Source organism: Cupressus sempervirens, chromosome 7 (genome assembly GCF_028749045.1).
Source record: "Cupressus sempervirens isolate cs-2001-9-10 chromosome 7, ASM2874904v1, whole genome shotgun sequence".
NCBI lineage: Eukaryota > Viridiplantae > Streptophyta > Pinopsida > Cupressales > Cupressaceae > Cupressus > Cupressus sempervirens.
The window spans coordinates 201,857,447-201,879,201 of record NC_143124.1 but is presented as its reverse complement, the minus strand read 5'-3'; the positions used below and the strand labels follow the sequence as shown (position 1 = coordinate 201,879,201).

The 21,755-nt window shown below is 34.4% G+C and overlaps 1 protein-coding gene across 1 annotated transcript; it reads right to left on the bottom strand.

Annotated features, from left to right (window-relative positions):
• Nucleotides 1-955: 955 nt before the first annotated feature.
• Nucleotides 956-21,318, bottom strand: LOC149546190 (uncharacterized). The gene is made up of 2 exons (XM_089791052.1): nt 20,032-21,318; nt 956-1,410 (listed from the first exon to the last, which is right to left on the bottom strand). The coding sequence occupies exon 1, from the start codon at nt 21,260-21,262 to the stop codon at nt 20,093-20,095; it is 1,170 nt and encodes a 389-aa protein (XP_089647178.1). The 5' UTR covers nt 21,263-21,318; the 3' UTR covers nt 956-1,410; nt 20,032-20,092.
• Nucleotides 21,319-21,755: the final 437 nt, after the last annotated feature.

Below are 21,755 nucleotides of genomic sequence, written 5' to 3'. Positions count from 1 at the left end.
CTATTTTCTTATGAGATTGGATATTGATACACTAATAATGTATCTCAAGTAGCCCTTTGGATTGTATGACAAAAGCAACATCGGTCTTTATATTAAAAATTGGGAATCGTCTTGTAGGTTCACAATACATTCAGCCATGGAGCTTCACGTATGTTCAAGATCCTTGCCAAGACCAATCAAGTGCACATGCATTGTTTCCTGCCTTTGAAGTTGAGATCATACCACTTGAAGAATTTAAACATAAAAAAATTGATGAATCCGTGATGGTACCCAATTTGCACCTTTTCAATTATAGTTAATGTTTTCTCCAAAATCATGTGACTAACTAATTTAATGATTTTTCTTGAATTGCAGATCAGAAATCTTCAAAGAGAAAATTAGAGGACCATATGAAAAGATATATTACTCAGTTTTGCAGGTGTAGAATGTCAAACATGAATTCTAAAATCTAATTTGTATTCTTACACCTTACAGTTGAGAGAGATTTATAATCAATGCTCGTGGATTAATTGTAGAATTGCCCATTTCAAACATCCCATTAACAAGCTCTCCTGCGAAGGGGGAGGGGAGGGGTGCTCCCAAAATTATTTGAAAACTTATGAATCAAAATCTTCTTCCCCAGAATTGTAACTGATGGGCTCACAATTCCTCACTACAAAGACCATCAACTGGTTGGCAGGAAAAACAGCATGCAACTGCTAGTTATTTTAGGATAGGGATTTCTTTAGTAACTGAATTTAGATCAATTGCTTTCATATGAAAATGATTTCCCAAGCTTTGTTGACACTATGCATGCAAGAGCATGTTCTGGTGCTGGTGTTAATATATTTTGTACATTTATATTTGTTTTGCATTGATACGTCTATTTTGAAGTAGCAGTTTATCTTTTTGTTATGTGCTGATGGATTAAATGCATCTTACATTCCTTGATGATAGTAGGACATGGACAAGAAGCTAAACAAAAGTGACTGTGATTAGGTCATGTTCAAAAAAATGTTATGAACTATTCAATTACAGAAAATGAAAATGGTTTTCATTGTTCGATTCATGAGACTTCATTAGATACTTGTATATAGAACACATGTACATAGACTAGAGGAGGGTTGGCAGATTCCCACCACTTAACATGAAAGAGTGGTAGTTTATTGTATGATCAGCATAGCACGTTAACGGTTGGAATTGTAAATCTTGCATCCGTGGTTTGTCGGTCATTCACAACTGCAGGAATATCTGGGACAAGTTGATATGAAACACCCTAGTCAATGGTACAACTTTCATTCAAGATGCTGAAAATGGGGTAAAAGACCCAGCAAGAATTTCTGTCTCTGATATAAAATACTAAGATTTGCTGTCCTTGATACAAATGTTGAACAGCTGTATAACTCTTGATGCAAGGATCCCATTTCTCACCTCTCAAAATCAACACTCAAAACACATTTAATCCTAAAATATATAACAGCAAAATAGACAGAAATGGACAGCAGACTAATGCAGCAAACTAGAGAAATTCTTATTGAAACAGACACAAACAAATTTGCAATAAAAAATGGCACAAGTCTATTGACTTGGCATTACAACATTCTCATCTAATTTTGATCTTTCATAGACCTACAACAAAATCCCACTCCCCCAAAACAGACATATCACACCTGCACTAATGGAAAAATCTTCCCGCACCACCTCCCCCCACCCAAAACAAATCCTCCCAAAGAAAAAACATCAAAATTTCTCCCAAAACCTGCCCCTTCAATCTCCCAGATATAAATAAGTCCTAGAAAACATTCTACAAATGCGGGAAAAAAAGAACTATCACTAACCCCCCACTCCTCTGTTACACCACCACTTTCATTACCATGCTAAATATAGAGTCAATGTTGTAATGTAGTAGTGAATGGTTATTAGAAAAAACTCTGCAAGGCTCCCTCGACGTGGATGTTCCTGCATCAACTCCGCCTGAATTTCAGCTTCTTTTACTCATATCATTTACATAAATGATAAATTACAACTATTTTAGAGTCTTTTGCGCTTCAAGTTTCAAATATCAATCTTCTATAGTTTATATTATTTTTATTGCCATCCAAAGATTCTCAAAGAAAACTCACCTCCCAAACCTATCAGCCTCAGCCTGCCTTTAATGTTAAGAAGGTTAGCAGCTAAGAGTATTGAAACATCTGTCATAACTGGTAATTAATATATATATATATATATATATATATATATATATATATATATATATATATATATATATATATATATATATATATATATATATATATATATATATATATATATATATATATATATATATATATATATATATATATTAATCGGGTTTAACCCGTGGCTTACTTTAATGTTGTGTAACGCCTTGCTTGGGAACCCAAGAGAATTAAACCTAACATGTTACAATGCTTACTGAACTATTTTTTAAAAAAAGTTTTAAACAACATCAAGATAACATTAATGCGGAAGCAATATGAACATACACATCAAATACACATATGCAAATATAGATACAGTTTCAATTCCTCAAGAGTTCCTTTACGTTGAGTCACATTTAATAATTTTAAATTAATTAGTTTAAGTTCCAAGTACAATGTCTCAAGATCATAAAGAAGTAATAGATACATAATCGCATAAGCAAAGCATAAGTATATCTAATACAATGAAAGTATATCTACTAAATAACATCCACTGCACATGTCGCAAGGTATGTGAAAATAGATACAATACACCAGGATATATGATAACATATATACATCATCAGAAAAGAAGTCTCTAAGATAAGAAATAAGAATGATAAAGGTACATCTTCTGCAACGAACATCCAACAGCTGGCAATGTGAAGGGGGAACCCAAATGGTAAGAAGGCACTACCTCCCGACCGCGTGGTTACCTAGTCAGGCTTCCACTCCCACCGTGCAGGGAAGATAAAGAACAATCCACATACAGCTATCAAACATAAAACATTCCTAGGCATGGAACTCCTAAAGGCCACAACTATCTCAAAGGTGACACATGCTACTAAAGAAGATAAAATAATCCAAAAGTAAGAACACTCAATCCAATACCGACACCACATAACCAAACATCATACACAAACCAAGTATAAACCAAATACCAAGATCATAAGATAAAGTCAACGAAAGATAATCATCTCAAGTCAAAAGCCACATGTCAAAAGTACAACATTCATGAATCACCAATCATCATCAATGAAAGTAAATAACCATAATAAACACATCCGACAATAGATACACCACCAACAATAAGTACACCACATCCAACAATAAGTACACCACCAGAGATACACAAAATCTACAGAGGAGACTCAGCTACATACTAGGGAGTGTCATCACATGGTTGCTTAAGTTATCCTGAACTGATCTCTTAAGAGACCCCGGACCCTCAAGCGTTGAGTTACCCTGGACTGGTTACTTTGAACCCCGGACCCTCAACATCACACATATGGAAACTAGAAAGCCCTCTCAAGAAGACGAGGCACTCTTCTCATTCCCATCCTTAGCCTATACAAGCACTCAAGGCATGGGTGGATCAAATCTCTAACTTATCTTTTTAGTGTGTTTCCCCCCCATAAATTTTAATTACTAGATTATCACTTATTACATAACTTGCATTAGGTTACCCTGGTACTGACCACTTTGGGTCCCGGACCCCTATGCAAGCCACTCCCAAGTCACGTACCTAGACAACCTCTCCTAAGCACATAAAAACACAGTTGTGTCCCATACCACAATATTCATAAAGATCAAACTCGGTTCCTTAACAGGCAGCCTAATAACAAGATGGTTCTCCCACCCAAGTACACATAATTTCTCCACAAGATAAACCTCATAGATATAATCTCCAATATGAATCACAAAACACATCACAACATCTAGTCCCATAAATAGTATCTAAGAAAACTCACAAAACCTCTGATGTACATCCTAGACTGGTCAACATCTAATCAACTCGAAAATTCACGAAGGATAGACGGTACATAGAAAACATCATAGTGTCACAGTTGATTTGATTTGAAAGCATATAGTTGAGTTAAATGAAAGTTATAGTTTCAGTTCAACATACGTTTTCAAGTAAAATGTTTCAGAATTCACCCTTACAAGTTAACCCACTCTAACTCTAAATTTACCCTTACTGTTTTAAGTCAATTTCCTAAAAACAATCTAAGAATAATTTATTTAAATTATTAAATAAATACTTGTTGTTTCTCTCAAAGATATAATCTATGACTCTCTTTTTCTTTATTATAATCAATATTATAATAATTAAATAAATCTAAAACTTAATTGGACAAATTCCAATATTAATTAATTCTAATTAAATTATATTTAATTAAATTAATTAAAATATAAGACATTCACATTAATTCTAATTTCGTCACTGATTAAGACTTTAAATTAAATATTACCATAATTTAAATTTGTTGATTAATTAATAATTTATTAAAAAAAATAATGATAATAATTTCATTTAAAACATAATTGAAATTAATAATAATAATTCATTATTATTTTATAAACTAAAACATAACATATAATATTTTTAAAATAATAAATATTAATTAAAGAATATTACTTAAACTTTAAAATATATATTAAAATACAAAAAGATTGGTTTGAGCGATTTAAAAATCGCTGGAAGGCTTTTTGAAAGCCGTCGGCCATAATGGCAAAGCCGTGCGGTTGCCTGCGTAACTACAAGCTTGTCTGCTGCCGCGTGCAGCAGTCAACCTGCGCACGCACGACGGACAGGAAGGTGGTGGGGTGGTCAACCCCCCCGCCCCCCCACATATATAATATATATATATTTTTTTTAAATTTATTTTTATTAAAAAGTTTTGTAAGACATTTTTTTTTTATATAAAGAGTTTTATTTATTTTATAAGATTTATGATTATATAAACTTTATTAAATAATTCCCATATATATATATTTTAAGAACGTTTACGATATTAGCCTGATAGGAAGATAAATAAACAAATCAAACCCTTCGAATTTTCAATATAAGATTTTCATTTCCACCAACAAACCCTTTCTAAATTTAAATTTCTAAATCCCAATTTAATTCAAAAGCCCAGATCCCAATTTATTTCCAATTTCTTTCAATTGCAGAACGAGGTTATTTAAATAGTTTTTTTCATAAGTAGGAGATGATTTCCACAGCTAGTCAAATTGTGATGTGAATATCAAGATTTAACTGTGTGATTTTGAGTCAAACTCGATGACCCATGTTTCATGAGTAGTGATTCAACATGAATCCATCTCTCATGAGAATAAATGGAACACTTAGCACTCATTGGTTCTAGGTGATGCTCGCAGGGGTGAAGCACCGGGACTTCCCGGGAGGTCACCCATCCCAGTACTACTCCAGCCTGAGCGCGCTTAACTAAAGAGTTTAGTTAAGCGCGCTCAGGCTGGAGTAGTACTGGGATGGGTGACCTCCCGGGAAGTCCCGGTGCTTCACCCCTGCGAGCATCACCTAGATCCAATGAGTGCTAAGTGTTCCATTTATTCTCATGAGAGATGGATTCATGTTGAATCACTACTCATGAAACATGGGTCATCGAGTTTGACTCAAAATCACACAGTTAAATCCTGATATTCACATCATAGTTTTTTTCAATCCGGATTCACAAATGGAATCAAAAATCAAAAGATGTAGAACGAAGGGTGGCAAGATTCATACAACAGAATTTGAGAAATCAATTTTCAACAAGCACGAAGAAGACAGAGATCTGAAAATATTTCTACAATGGTTCACAAACCCTACCTTGATCTGATGCTAACAATTTGGTGAAACCCTTGCTAATCCAAACCCTTCAAAGCTTCCAAATATTTCTTTGTTCCCCTTCCAAAAGTGTGTTCCCTCAAACCTGTGTGTGCAATAATGACCCAAAACCCTCTAATATAGAATCTAATTACCTTTTAGGGCTTCTGTCTCCCCAACTCAAAAATTATAATTATTTTATTTAATTAATTCATTCATGCACAATTAATTTTCTTTTTAAATTAAAATATTCTTTTATTATTCCTTCATGCACTTTAAGTGAATTGTTAAATTACTTTATTTAACTTTCCACTTTACTTTTAAGTTAATTTAATAACCTTTTAAAATCTCATGCACACTTGCTTAGAATATCTTTATTAAGTTCACATATTTTATCTTTTAATTAATCTCTTTTATTTTCAACTCATGCATAAATCATGCGAACTATAATCTTTATGATAATTAAATATCTTTTCACTTTTAATTTCATTTTTTTAGAAACTTAATTGATAAAATATTTATTAACTTAAATAACAATAATATTTAGCATTTATTTAAAAATGCACTCTAAATATATTATTATTAAATTAAATAAATATAATCACGTTCTAAATTTAAACTTTATTTAACTTTTTAATATATTTAGAACGTTTAATTTGATAAATATTTATTAACTTAAATAACAATAATAGTTAGCATTTATTTAAAAATGAACTCTAAATATATTATTATTAAATTAAATAAATATTATCATGTTCTAAATTTAATCTTAAAACTTTTATCTTCAATTTAATTTTTTATATTTAATTAATTTCTCAATTAATTAAATATAATTAAATATTCAAAATATCATAATAATTTTCCATTAAATTAAATTATTAATTTAATCTATTAATTAGACTTAATTAATAGAAATTCATCAAAGATTCACAAAACAACATACGCACAAAGGACTCACGGATTTAAAAAGGGTAGACAGTTTGTTACGAGTCCTCCTTGCAGGACAAGTATTATAGGCTTATGGCTAGGATTGAACCTGATCATTATCTTCCCATTCTCACCATTTGAGTATTTGTAATAGGGCACGCTCATCCTGGCAATTCAGGGAAGTCGATGCCCGGTTCCTGCATCCTGCATAAAAGACAAGTATGTACATGTATATAATATATCTAAACTAAACAGACAATGGCAAGGAGTGGTTCATCGTGTAGATCCCGACTAGCAGGTGACTACGACTCCCTCCCCTAACCACATCAAACACTTCAGACAGAAAGATAAAATAAACACATGCACCATACACATGCAAGTATGGGGTAAGTATAAAATCACAAATCTAAGATCAAATGCGTACATATAATAATGCATCTCTATCAATACAACATAATCATCATTAAAGACATCATGTTAACATTTTTATGAAAGAAACCACATTTACTAATTAGGAATCATTAAGATATCATTAACAACACATGAATGAAATGAAATCAACAAGTATATATGTAATCCAAAACATGAAATAATATCATAATATTGTAAATCCAATATCTCTAAAACTAATCAATGCATAAAATCAACCTAAAGCAAATTGACAATGATAACAGAAATGCGAACTAGGGGCAGGCACTACATGTTGTTAATGTTAACTAAATTTATTATGAATCGGTATGTACATGTTGAGGTGTGACCACATAGGGTCATGCCCCTATTAAGTTATGCTTCAACATGTATATATATTAGTTTCAATCTAAGTCTGCAGATCATATCAATAAATTGGCATTCTGATCTCAGATAAGGATAATATATCATCACAACAAGAACATAAAAAGTCTGATAGTAAAGAAGACACCAGTCTGCTACAATCTAGAATACATATCAAACACTTTGATAAAGTCTACACCAAACATGATCTAATAAAATTTACATGGTATCAGAGCCTACTTGGTAGAGAGACTATCAAAAGTGCTGCAAACATGTCAAATAATGTAAGAGTAGAAAACAAACCCGAAGGTGCTGTAAATTTCTTTTCATGGAAAATTCAGATTACCACAATCCTTGAAGAACTAGAACTAGAATCCTTCATTGAATTTGATAATCCAATTCTTGAAGATAAAACAGGAAAAATCACTTGGAGAAGGAGAAACAATAAAGCCGAGAAAATCATAATAGACTCTGTAAAGGATCACATTCTTCCTTCCATTTCAAATCTGAAAAAAGCCTTTGAAGTATTCACAACAATAAAAAATGCATTTGAAATAAACAACTCAAGCAGATTGATTACTTTGAAGAATCAATTGATGAATATTAAAATGAATAAAGGAGAAACAATCTCATCTTATTTTGGAAAGATCTTTGAAATTAAGAATCAACTAAATTCCATTAGAAACAAAGTAGAAGATCAAGAACTCTCTATATTGGCACTTAGAGGATTACCACTATCATAGGAAGCATTCATTCAAGTTGTCAATAGACCTTGAATTCCTTCATTTGATCAACTAAAAACTGACTGTACATCAGATGAGTTGAGATTAATTTCCAGAGGTATTGTATCAAATCAAGAGGGAGAAAATCAAGCTCCTGTCTCAGCTCTAAATCATGAAGGAAAAAAGAGGAAATTTAAAGGAAAGAAACATGACTGTAAGAAGAAGAATAATAAGTTCAACAATACTAATCTTTCAAGAGTTAAATGCTAGAAGTGTGAGAAATTTGGACATGTCTTCAGTAAATGTCCTGAAAGGGAAAGAATATTAGCCTCACTAGTCGAAAATAAGAAAGATGAAAATCTAGTTTTCTACTCGACTTTATCAAGTGAGATAAACTCTAATGAAAGTGTGTGGATAATAGATAGTGGTACTTCTCGACATATAACAGGATTTAGGGACAAATTTGAAATACTTGAAAATTACAAATTTGAAAAAGTTACTATTGGAGACAACTCCACTCATCCAGTCAGAGGCATTGAGACCTACTCTATTCAATTAAGGACTGGAGTTACATTAAAGTTGAAAGATGTCCTATTTGTACCTGGAATAAAAGAAACCTAATCTCAATCTCTGGATTAATGGATGAAGGTTTTCAAGTTACATTCAACGAAGACAAAGTCTTGTATTGGCCTAAAAACACAAGTCTAAAAAATGCTATCACTATAGGGACTAGAGATGGGACCTTATATAAACCATGTAACATTCAAAACCATGGTCTTAATCATGAAATAACAAATTCTAATGAAATATAGCATAGAAGACTTGGGCATATTGGTTTCAGTTCACTACCAAAGATAGGTAAAATCACCTCTGGAATTCCAAACCTAAATTCTAAACATACGAGTATATGTAAAGGTTGTGCTCTAGGAACAAAAAAAACAAAAAGAAACATTTCCCAATTAGTGAACACAATTCTAAATCAATCCTAGAATTAATTCACTCTGATCCATGGTTACCGGGAGACCCGTCTCCCCCCTAAAAGTCGTGTCTCGAAGACTTTTCGTGTCTCTGGAGACCTAAAAAAAGGTTGGAGACTTCACGACGAAGTTTCCTGAAGTCTCCCTGTCTCTTAATCCAAAAAGTGAAGTCTCCCCAAAGTCTCCTGGTAAAATATAAATGTAAAATATAATATTAAATAATTTTATATATTTTAGCCCTCATTTTAATGTTTTTAATACAAAAATTAAGACCACTGACAATTTAAATGATTAAATCATTTAAAATATTTTATTTAATAAATTAATAACTTTAAAAACATTAGAAACACTTTAAAAAAATATTTTTATTCAACAATTTAAATAATTAAATCATTTAAAATATTTTTGGAGAGTGATGATTTTTTGGAGAGCATGATAGCTGAAGACCTTGAGATGGATGATCACAACCTTGTGGAGTAGATGATAGTACCATCGACATACTAATACTAGATATATATCTGTTTTTTGTTTATTGTACAAAGTGTTCATTTTTGTTTGCATATCAGCAATTCAGCATCAAACTATACTTTTTTGAATTTAAAATTTGAATATGTAATGATAATCTCAGCGATTATCAATCTGATATGATGGTGATCATATGCAATATTCGAAAAACAAATGTCTATGAGATACAATATTGTGATCATGTGAGTTTTGAAATCTTTGACTCTATGAGTCTATTTTAATTTTTAATGTGACATTACTATTATTATTTACTTTAGTCTTACAGTATTACTATTTTCAAATTTTGTATTTACTTTTAGTATTAGACTCTTTAAACTATTAAAAAAAAATTCAAAAAAAAAAAAAAAATTGCCGTCTCCAAGTACCCCCATCTCCTATTTGAAAAATTGTCATACCGGTACCAGTACCAGTACCAGAGACCTCGAAGTCTCCCTGTCTCCCGGTGACCTTGCTCTGATCTATGTGGGCCCATGCCAACTCTCTCCTTAGGAGGTTACTCCTATTATATAACCTTCATTGATGATTACTCTAGAAAGACTTGGATTTGCTTTGTAAAAGTTAAGGAATCAAATAAAGTGTTATCAAAATTCAAAGAATTGGTAGAAAATCAAGTGCCAAAGAAAATTAAAACTCTAAGATCTGACAATGGGGGAGAATATACTTCTGAGAATTTCAAAGCCTTTTGTACATCTGTTGGGATTAAGAGGGAGTACACTGTACCTTATAATCCTCAACAAAATGGTGTAGCAGAAAGAAAAAAATAAAACTATTGTTGAGGCAGCAAAAGCTATGCTTCATGATCAAAACCTACATTTTTCATTTTGGGCAAAAGCCACTAATATTGTTGTGTACTTACAAAATAGATGTCCACACTCCATTCTAGAAAATATAACACCTGAAGAAGTCTTTACAGGAAATAAACCTAATTTAAGTCATCTCAGGATCTTTGGTTGTCCTGTGTATATACATATACCTAAAGAAAGAAGAACTAAGTTAGAACCATTGCGAAAGAAAGGAATATTTGTTGAGTATAGTGAAAACTCAAAAGGATACATAGTCTATGTTCCTAGAAAAATGAAATGTCCCTTTTATGATTTTTCATGATATTTCCAACCTCTAATCAGATCTTTAAAATCAAACAGCTAATATCCCAAAGATCCACCAAATTCCTCAAGAAACCCCAAATCGGGTATGTTGAAAATAGTGCTAAAAGCTTCACAACTTCACAAATTATTAATGAATCTGAAAATGGAAATTTTTACAGAACTTTCAGCAGCATAACAGCCTACAAATTGACATTTCCAGATCCGTATAGCCTTTACACAACAGCTCGAAAATGTAGGACCAAAACTATGCTCATTGGGCTCCCGAAATAACACAAAATATGCCCGAAAACACCACAAAAACACTAATAATATATCTCAGAAGTCTAATCACGTCCCAATATATATATTCAGCTCTATTTTAACATTTAAAAGTCTGATATACAGCAGCAACCCAAACTGATATGAAATACTCAACTGTAAACACCAAACTCATACAAAAACACACCCGAAAACTCACAAATCTGCACTGTTCAGCACAAAGGCATACTCTGTATGAGCATGCACATGGAATGGCTTCAAACTCCCGTCCTTAGCCTTCCTAGAAACCTGCAAACTCCCGTTCTTGGGTCTCCCTGGAAACCTGCAAACTCCCGTTTTTGGGTCTCCTTCTCCACAGGTTTGGCAGCCTCTAAAGAATAACAAAGAATGAGCAAAAATCAAGTTCTGGAATGTGCCCAAAATGCCTCCAAACCCCCTTAAAAGAGGGCATAAATGTAACTCACGTCCAAGAGAGGTTAATGAAACATATTTTAATAATAATTTTCATTTATTAGTCCAACGGTTTCCAAAGATTAACCCCCTTTTTCCAAAACTTCACTTTCTTGGGCCTGGCCTGCCTTAGCAAAGATTATTATTTTTTAATTATTTGAAAAGGGGACATGACAAGTCCTCCCCTCCCGAACATTGCTTGTCCTCGAGCAATGGCTGAACAATAAACCGATCAATCCACCTGGATCCCAAATGTAGTCATGAACTATACTACTACTAATTAACTCAGGCTCCTGCAATATCCTCTGCAATATGACCAAGAGGAATCCATAATCAAACTGACAATTATAGCTCAACCAAACTCCAAAATCAGAACTTCCACAGTTAGAAACCCACGAGACACAAACTCTTAGAACATCAAAACCAAAGTAAAGTGGACTACCAACACAGTAAATACCATCAACGCATTCCACTGGCCTATACGGAATGTACAATCCAACTCTGCAACAATGGTGAATGCTCTCAAATGAAACTATACCAAGTATGGAGAATCCAAACACTATACAACTCCTGTAGTCAAAACAACTCTGTAGATCATCAGCCACTGTCTCATAACCATTACTCCCATGCACCCCTGATGGTGAAAAGCCATCACAAGATAAACAACAAGAAATGGAACCCAAACCAAATTTTCCCACCATCAACTCCTCAACACAAGGATCAATTGCTAACTGATGTACATACCCTGCAATATAATGTTGATTAAAAAAACCAACCTCATTCCACAGCTCACCATGAACAAGTGATATAACCCACTGTGACTGATCACTAGCTAAGTCAGGAGATGTCATAGCCAAAGGAGTAGAATCAATAACAACACCTGCTGAAGCATCACTCCAAAACTCCTGCTCTAAGTCATGTATTATCAAGCTATCAACTGCAGGACCTATCGCCATGTCATGACAATCACAACTCTCATCTCGAGGCATCAAACTATTCCATGACTGATGATAAGCACTAGGAACCAAAGTACATCTCTGTATCATAATCTCATCAACATGGTCATCAAAGGTAAATTGATGAGCGTACCTCATAGTGTAATGCCGATAGAATGCGCCAATCTCAGTCAGTGGCTCAGACTATAATCTAGATAAAACTAACTGCAATTGATCATTAACCATGTTGGAACTGACTACTACCTCCAAAGATATCACCAAGGGAGTAGTATTACTAGCAAGAACCATGCCAACTGTCGACTCACCAACATCACACATGATCTTTGATGCATCTCTAGTCTCTGTGCCATCAGTACCAGAGGCCACCACCATGTCAGGCATACAACAATCTGCTATAACACCCAAATCAACTGAACCTGACTCTAGTGGGAATGAACCTGATATGCCAATGTTAGTATCAAGGATGGATGCATCCCCATCTCCACTGTCTCTGACAATCTCGGCCATGGACATCCTCGGATCACTAAACACCATAGCTTGTGACTGTATAGAATCAGGTAAAGACTGTAGTTGCTCTAACTCCATGGTCACCTTAGCCAAATGAAGCTGTGACTCCTTGAAAGCCAACTGTGTACTCTCAAGAATCTCAGAAGTCACCTCAAGCTGCTCAGTAAGCTCACTCACCTCATCTTCCTTGGCCAACAATGCATCATATGCTGTACTACCCCACTCCATAAGATAATCTCTGTCGGCTAGCAACTGCATATAATTCTGTCTCAAAATTTGAATAGCCTCCCATAAAGAGTGGATCTCTGTCAAGGAAAGATAACTGCCTTCCTGCTCATCACTAGTAGGAGAACCCCATCCATAAACTGCTAACAACTGATGAACAACATCGAAATGCTGGCAAGTGATAGCAATGTCTCGGTCACTAACTCTCAACTGATTAGACACATGATGGCGTTGGCTTGACTGTCTCCTACAAACCTCCTCTAATGCATTGTCTAAAAGAGTATCCTCAAAGTTACTAGTCTCTAGAGTATTACCATCCATATCATGTGAATCAAATCTAAAGCTCATATCAATATACGGAGTATCAAAAACATTAGCATTGCTGTCCAACTCCTCTATACCCAAGGAAACTAAGTCTTCAAAACTGCCCACTGCATCCTCCTGGATGTCATCAATGCCAATATGATCCTGGGACTCATCTATACACACTGCCAAATATGAAATATCATCAACACATTCTAGCAAGTATGGTCGACTAGATATATGAACAAAGCCCAACATCGGTGTATAAAAACTAATACCAACATTGGACAAGCTGCTAGCACAAGAAAAGACAACACCGTGCAATCTGCTAATCAAATCCATGATAGCACCCAAACAAACACTGCTACCAAAAAGTGTTAAAGATCTCCTGTCAACTGAATCCCAAATGCCAATATAACAATCTTGAGTCCATATTTGTAAACTAGAATCAACTGGTAACTCAAGTAAAATCCTCATTTGAGTAATATGACCAATACCAACTAACTCCACATACCTATCATGATGAGATAATGAAGTCAAAATACTATCTTTACTCACCTTCAGCTGGCGGGATAAATCATGTGAAGTACTACCTGCCTCAACCTCATGTGATGAAGCATCTAACTGTGCCTGGTACTCTTTCTTAGCAAAGTCATGAATGCTCAATGTTTGCTCATCTCTACCAGGTATCTCACCATCCTGCACAACAACATCCTCATAATCATCATCTGAACCCACTACATTGTAGTCACTGCCTGTTGTAACTATACCATCCTGAATACCTGTGGCATCACCCTTTGACAACCTGTAAATAGTGGTCTCAATTTGAGTATCAAGTTGACCGTTATTATCAATCTGTGTAATATCCTTTCCCACCACCTCCTGTGGCAGAGTAGAATCTGAGACCTCTACTTGGCTATCAGCTAGTTTCTCAAACTCCTCATGCAAGTTCTTGGAAATTGTGTCATCTGTCCTATGAGAAAATCTGCCAAATAGAAATCCAGTCAACTTATCCACCTTAGCTGGGTCAGATAACATGTCATTCATTATACTGTGGTGCTCAACCAATTGTTTAGACATGTCATGGCTTATTTTCATAAGTTTATCTCGAATGTCTAAATAACCATCCTTTCTACTATTTTGACTCTGGCTATCAATTGTCCAAGATCGTTCCCTCTGAGACTCTGTACTATACCTGTCCATTCTGGATAAAGTAGAGTGTAACCCCAATAGGATATAACGTCTTCAAACACCAAGAACTAACATGCAAATGATTAGAAGTAGCATGCAACCATAGATTTGGACATGCAACTGATTAGAAGCAACATGCAACCACCAAATTATGACATGCAAGATATGGGTAGTTGTCAAAACTGACATGCAAACTTCTACAACCACCAAATTCACCAAGAACTAACATACAAATGATTAGAAGTAGCATGAAACCATAGATTTGGACATGCAACTGATTAGAAGCAACATGCAACCACCAAATTATGACATGCAAGTCTGGGTAGTTGTCAAAACTGACATGCAAGATCTGGGTAGTTGTCAAAACTAACCTGCAACTTCTACAAACCCTCAGGCTGGCAAGATCATGGCTCTGATACCACTGAAATGTCCCTTTTCTGATTTTTCATGATATTTTCAACCTCTAATCAGATCTTTAAAATCAAACAGCTAATATCCCAAAGATCCACCAAATTCCTCAAGAAACCCCAAATCGGGTATGTTGAAAATAGTGCTAAAAGCTTCACAACTTCACAAATTATTAATGAATCTGAAAATGGAAATTTTTACAGAACTTTCAGCAGCATAACAGCCTACAAATTGACATTTCCAGATCCGTATAGCCTTTACACAACAGCTCGAAAATGTAGGACCAAAACTATGCTCATTGGGCTCCCGAAATAACACAAAATATGCCCGGAAACACCACAAAAACACTAATAATATATCTCAGAAGTCTAATCACGTCCCAATATATATATTCAGCTCTATTTTAACATTTAAAAGTCTGATATACAGCAGCAACCCAAACTGATATGAAATACTCAACTGTAAACACCAAACTCATACAAAAACACACCCGAAAACTCACAAATCTGCACTGTTCAGCACAAAGGCATACTCTGTATGAGCATGCACATGGAATGGCTTCAAACTCCCGTCCTTAGCCTTCCTAGAAACCTGCAAACTCCCGTTCTTGGGTCTCCCTGGAAACCTGCAAACTCCCGTTTTTGGGTCTCCTTCTCCACAGGTTTGGCAGCCTCTGAAGAATAACAAAGAATGAGCAAAAATCAAGTTCTGGAATGTGCCCAAAATGCCTCCAAACCCCCTTAAAAGAGCGCATAAATGTAACTCACGTCCAAGAGAGGTTAATGAAACATATTTTAATAATAATTTTCATTTATTAGTCCAACGGTTTCCAAAGATTAACCCCCTTTTTCCAAAACTTCACTTTCTTGGGCCTGGCCTGCCTTAGCAAAGATTATTATTTTTTAATTATTTGAAAAGGGGACATGACAACAAAGATCAGGAGAAGTAAGTAGAGATGTCATATTTGAGGAAAACACTGCCTTAAAACTATCTATAAGCACAAATGATGAGCTTTCAACAGACTTAGATGAAAGTCCACAATCTGAAATTCAAAGGGAGAGTATATCAGAAGAAATGAGTTCAGTACTAGATGCAAAATATAGAAACATCTCAAATATCAAAAAGAGACCATTGTGGGCAAGAAAAATGATTGAAGAAAATGATATTAAACCAGATGAAATTACTAAGGAAGTCAAGAAAACTAGAAAAAAATTATGTTATACTACACTAATAACTGAGCTCACTAAATCTGAACCTACATATGTTGAAGAAGCTCTAACTTGCCAAGCGTGGAAAGATGCTATGGTTGAAGAATATCAATAAATACTTCAAATCGATGTCTGGGACGTTGTACCTAGACCTAAAGTCAATTTTTTTGTCTCTTCTAAATGGCTATATAAAATCAAATATGCAGCAGATGGGAGCATTGAGAAACATAAAGCAAGGTTTGTTGCTCAAAGTTTTTTCACAGAAGTTAGGTATTGATTATGAAGAAACTTTTGCCCCTGTTGCTCGTTTTACTCCAGTCAGGACAATTCTTGCATTAGCAGTAGCGAAAGGATGGAAGGTGCATAAATGGATGTGAAAGCTACATTCTTAAATGGATTTGTAAATGAAGAATTTATATTAAATAGCTTGAAGGTTTTGTGATAAAAAATGAAAATCTTTATGTATGTAAACTAAAGAAAGCACTGTATGGCCCGAAACAAGCTCCTCGAGCTTGGTATGAAAGAATTGACAATTATCTCATTAAATTAGGGTACTCTAAAAATGAAGCTGATCCTAATATCTATTTCAAAATATCTAATGGAGATATGATCATATTGGTTCTTTATGTTGATGATCTCTTAATAACAGGTGAAGACCATCTGATTGCTAAATGCAAACAAGACTTTGCTGCTGAATTTGACATGGACCTAGGTTTGCTACATTATTTTTTGGGCCTAAAAGTACGTCAAAAGAAAGATTACATATTCTTAAACCAAGGAAAATATACTCAGGATATTTTGAATAGACATGGGATGATGGACAGCAAGCCACTTGCAATTCCATGAAAACTAATCTACACAAGCTAAAAGAGGAAGCAACACATTCATAATCTATTGATCCTACCCTCTACAGAAAAATGATTGGATCTCTCATGTTTTTGGTAAACACTAGACCTGACATCTGTTATTCCACAAATGTACTAAGTCACTTTATGCATGAACCTAAGAAAATACCCCTGATGGTGGCTAAACATGTTTTCAGATATTTACGTGGCACTATTGGTCTTGGAATAAAGTACAAAAATGTTGGAATCAAGCTTGAGGGCTATACTGATTCTGATTGGGCTGGTTGTTCCTTAAATCAAAAGAGTACCACTGAATGTTGCTTCAGTCTTGGATCAACAATGATATTGTGGTTCAATAGAAAACAACCTACAGTTGCTTTGAATTCTACTAAAGCAGAATATATGGCAGCCTCCATGGGAGCACGTGAAGCAGTTTGGTTAAGGAAGCTATTATTTGGATTATTTGGAAAGAAGTTAGATTCCACTGTGATCCATTGTGACAATCAGAGTTGCATCAAACTTTTAGCAAATCTAGTATTTCACAATTGATCCAAGCACATTGAGACTCCTTACTACTACATCAGAGACATGGTTGACAGGAATGTGATCAAGCTGATCTATGTTAACACAAATGATCCAAATGCTAACATTTTCACTAAACCTCTTGCAAGAGTGAAAATAGAGTATTTTAGATCTAAACATTGTATGACAAATATGTAATTACATTTTCTATAAATTTATTCATGAATATTATATTAAATTATTGTTTGCAAACTTGTTGAATGAAAGGTGACGATCTTTCATATTTTGTTAAAGGTCTTTATTATAAGGTGACAATCTTATCATAGATGACCAACCTTTATATACCAAAAGTATTTAAGGTTATTGGTGTCATTGTTATAGACCGGATTCTGCTGAACACATTGTTATCCATCATGATTATAAGCTGGATCTTGCCAAACATCATGAAAATTATCGGTGTCATTGTTATAAGCCGAATTCTGCCGGACACATTGATAACCATCATGATTATAGGCCGGATCCTGTCGGACATCATTGAAATCATTGGTGTCATTGTTATAGGCCGGATCCTGCCACACACATTGATATCCATCATGGTTATAGGCCGGATTTTGCCGGACACCATGAAAATCAGCTATTATGATTATTTAGGCCGGATTTTGCCGGATATCATATTTTATCAGATATAATCGAGTCATACTTAATTGTATAAAGAAGTTTCAATCCCTCATTGCTAAAGAGGAAGTGTTAAGAAGGTTAGCAGCTAAGAGTATTGAAACATCTGTCATAACTGGTAATTAATATATATACATATATATAATGACTATCAATTTAATAATGCAGTATTTTCAATAATATTTTATCTGTATAAACTTATACATTCGGATGTTTAGTATGAATTATATCTGTCAAGTATTCTCTGCCGATAATCATTATACCGACAGGCCATAAACCGATACTATTAAAATCGGTATTAAAACGCTATCCTCGATTCATGATCCTGTGGCTCCATTACTTGCATTAAAGTTGTTATAGTTATCAGGTCTAACCCGTGGCTTACTTTAATGTTGTTAATGTTAACTAAATTGATTATGAATCGGTATGTACATGTTGAGGCATGACCACATAGGGTCATGCCCCTATTAAGTTATGCTTCAACATGTATATATATTAGTTTCAATCTGAGTCTGCAGATCATATCAATAATTTGGCATACCGATCTCAGATAAGGATAATATATCATCACAGCAAGCACATAAAAAGTCTGATAGTAAAGAAGACACCAGTCTCCTACAATCTAGAATACATATCAAACACTTTGATAAAGTCTACACCAAATACGATCTAATAAAATTTACATTTAAAATCTAGGTAACACTGTTAAAAAACATGATTTTGAGAGATGATGCATCTGTGGTAGACTTGCAAGAAGCTAAAACCTGAGTTCAACTATCAAATCTCAAAGACCTAAGATCACACGCATTTGTTGCCTTCACTCAACTAACTTATATATTATGACAGAAACCTGCGCTCTTCTACATTTCAGTGTTTATGGTAGAAATATTTTACAGCTCAATCAATCTTGGACCGCATTGTTTCAAAAAGTCAAAATCAGTTTTCAAAACCCTTAACACTAAAACTTAAGAAACTCATCATCATTTTCAGCATTCATTTATTTAGCAGCAGTTTCTTTAAATTTGTAAACCCTCAGCAACTTGTTCAATTTACGAATTTTCTCAAATTCATTAAATAATAAATTAGGAGCAATTTCTGGTACGTGAAACACAGCAACCTGTTCATTGAAATTTAAATTGTGAGGAGTTAAAGATTTGAGATTGGAAACAATAACAATTTAATTTCTCCAGAAATACAATCTTTAAATTTATCATGTCAGAGCCTTAAATTGATCTGATCATGCCCAGTCCCAAAATTCTGCTTTAAACCACTTATTAGCTGACTTCCAACTAATAATGTTCTGTGATGTTATTGTTGATGAACTTCACTGCAATTGCAAAACCCTACTGTTTTGGTTTACTGGCTTCATAATCATGTATTCTTGAAGAACTCACTTCTGTGTTGTAAATGCTACTACGTGAAACCCATAATTACAACTTCTGTAAACATTTTAGGGCTAGTAAACTTGTTTTCTGAAAGTTATAAATAACTGTTCACTCCTTCCGCTAGGATAGCTCCCGTTTGGAACATAACAATACAGTTTCTAAGATAATATTCAGATACAACAAACTTCTTTCTATTAAATATTCACCTGTCATATCAAACTTAATGACTGTAGTAATCGCAATCAACTAAATTAAAATATTTAATGTCTACATGGCATACCTTGCTTGAAAAGCGACTGTTGTGTTTTATGAGTACTGGCTCTCGATTCCTCCATCCAAGATTATGTTTTTGCTCGGATCTTTGAGCGCTTGGAGGCACTGGAGAGGGCATTTTCGTAAATTGTCCACAAAGCTTTAGATTCAGGATGCTCTTTTATAATCTTGCTAACAAACTTTGCCTCTGTCATCCTCAATACCGTCGAAAAACAAGGTTTGAAGTCTCTGGTGGTTTCGATTTTCTCCCAAACGAGAAACCTGGGCCTCAAAGCCCTTTCCAAACTGGCTACTAATATATTAGGATTCTTCAGTACATAATTTGCAGGGAGCTGCATGTTATTAACTAGAAAATTCATTTTTTCCCTAACATTTTCCATAGATAAACAGAAGAGTAGAGGGGAAGCTCCCAGTAGCTGCCAGGTTTCTTCAGGCTTGAGCCCGCAGAGTTTGAAATTATCTATTTTGGCCTCTAAGGTTTCCAAGCGGCTCATAGCCACTATACTCACAATATATTTGTAAAGTTTGTTCTCTTTGTCAGCGCCAATCTTATTGATGAGATCCACTTGTGCGGGGAGTAGAGACGTTCGTGTGAGGACACCAGGAAATACCCGTAAGAAGCTTACAAGCTCCTTCCCAGAAAAACCCCATCCTTCCCAGAAAGCAAGCGAGGGTTTCAGGGTCTTCTCCAAGCTACAAGTCAGAAGTCTTGGATTTCTTAACAGGGCTTTCACAAGCATATCCCGGGACTGAAATGCATTCTTCAGAAACTCCATCGTTGGAAGAATGTTGTTCTCGAGGCTATTGCTCAAAACGTATGAATTTTTTGTCATAAGTTTGGCCAAATCTCGACCCACAAAACCGAAATCTTCCATTAGTCTGAGCTTAGGTTCCAATATTGTTTCTGTAGAACCGATAAGCCTGTACACTTTCCTTACTATATTGGCAGCTTCGTATCCAGTACAGCCGTGGTTCATTAACGAATGAATGATCTTCTCTACGTTGGCAAGGGTTCGAAGCTTCTGCAAATAGGGGGATGACTTCAATACCCGAGTGATCTCGGCCTCCGACATGTTGAGTTTAGAGGAGGCAAACTGTGAAAAGAGGCTCTGTGAATGAGCATCTGTTGAGAAAACATTGTAATAAAAATGAAATGGGTGAATGCAAAACAGCTTGCGGCATAAAGTGGAGGAGGACATGGAAGCTGCTGTAACAATACATAATTTGCGGCAAGACATTGTGTTTCATTGAAAGGAATAAGTTAGGGCTTCAACTAAGAAATTTGGATTCATGACTCGTGGATTCCGAGTTTATAGTTGTTGCATAGTGAATTGGTTACACATAATATTAATAAAACTTTTATGCAATAATTTCGTACTAGGTGAAAGAGTTATTGCAAGTCATTTAAAATTGAAATTATAGATATCTAAAATTTTGTTTTAGTGATAAAATATATTTAAAAATTTATAGATGATTTATTTAGTGTAAGAATTCAATTTAGATTATGTTATGAGTTTCTTTAATGTAGATTAATAGAATATGAAAATATTTACAATAAATTGATGAATATGTTTAATTTCTATATAGAATATAAAAATATTTATTAGACTATTTTATAAACATCATCAAATCAAAATTCTTATATCATTGCACATGTCCTCTTTAGTTACTTTCATATAATAATAAAATATCATTATTTATTATTAAATTATTTTGTATTGAATTTGTCAC

Excerpts from the sequence above, each read along its gene's own strand:
- LOC149546190 (XM_089791052.1), bottom strand. The coding sequence starts at position 21,262 with ATGTCTTGCCGCAAATTATGTATTGTTACAGCAGCTTCCATGTCCTCC.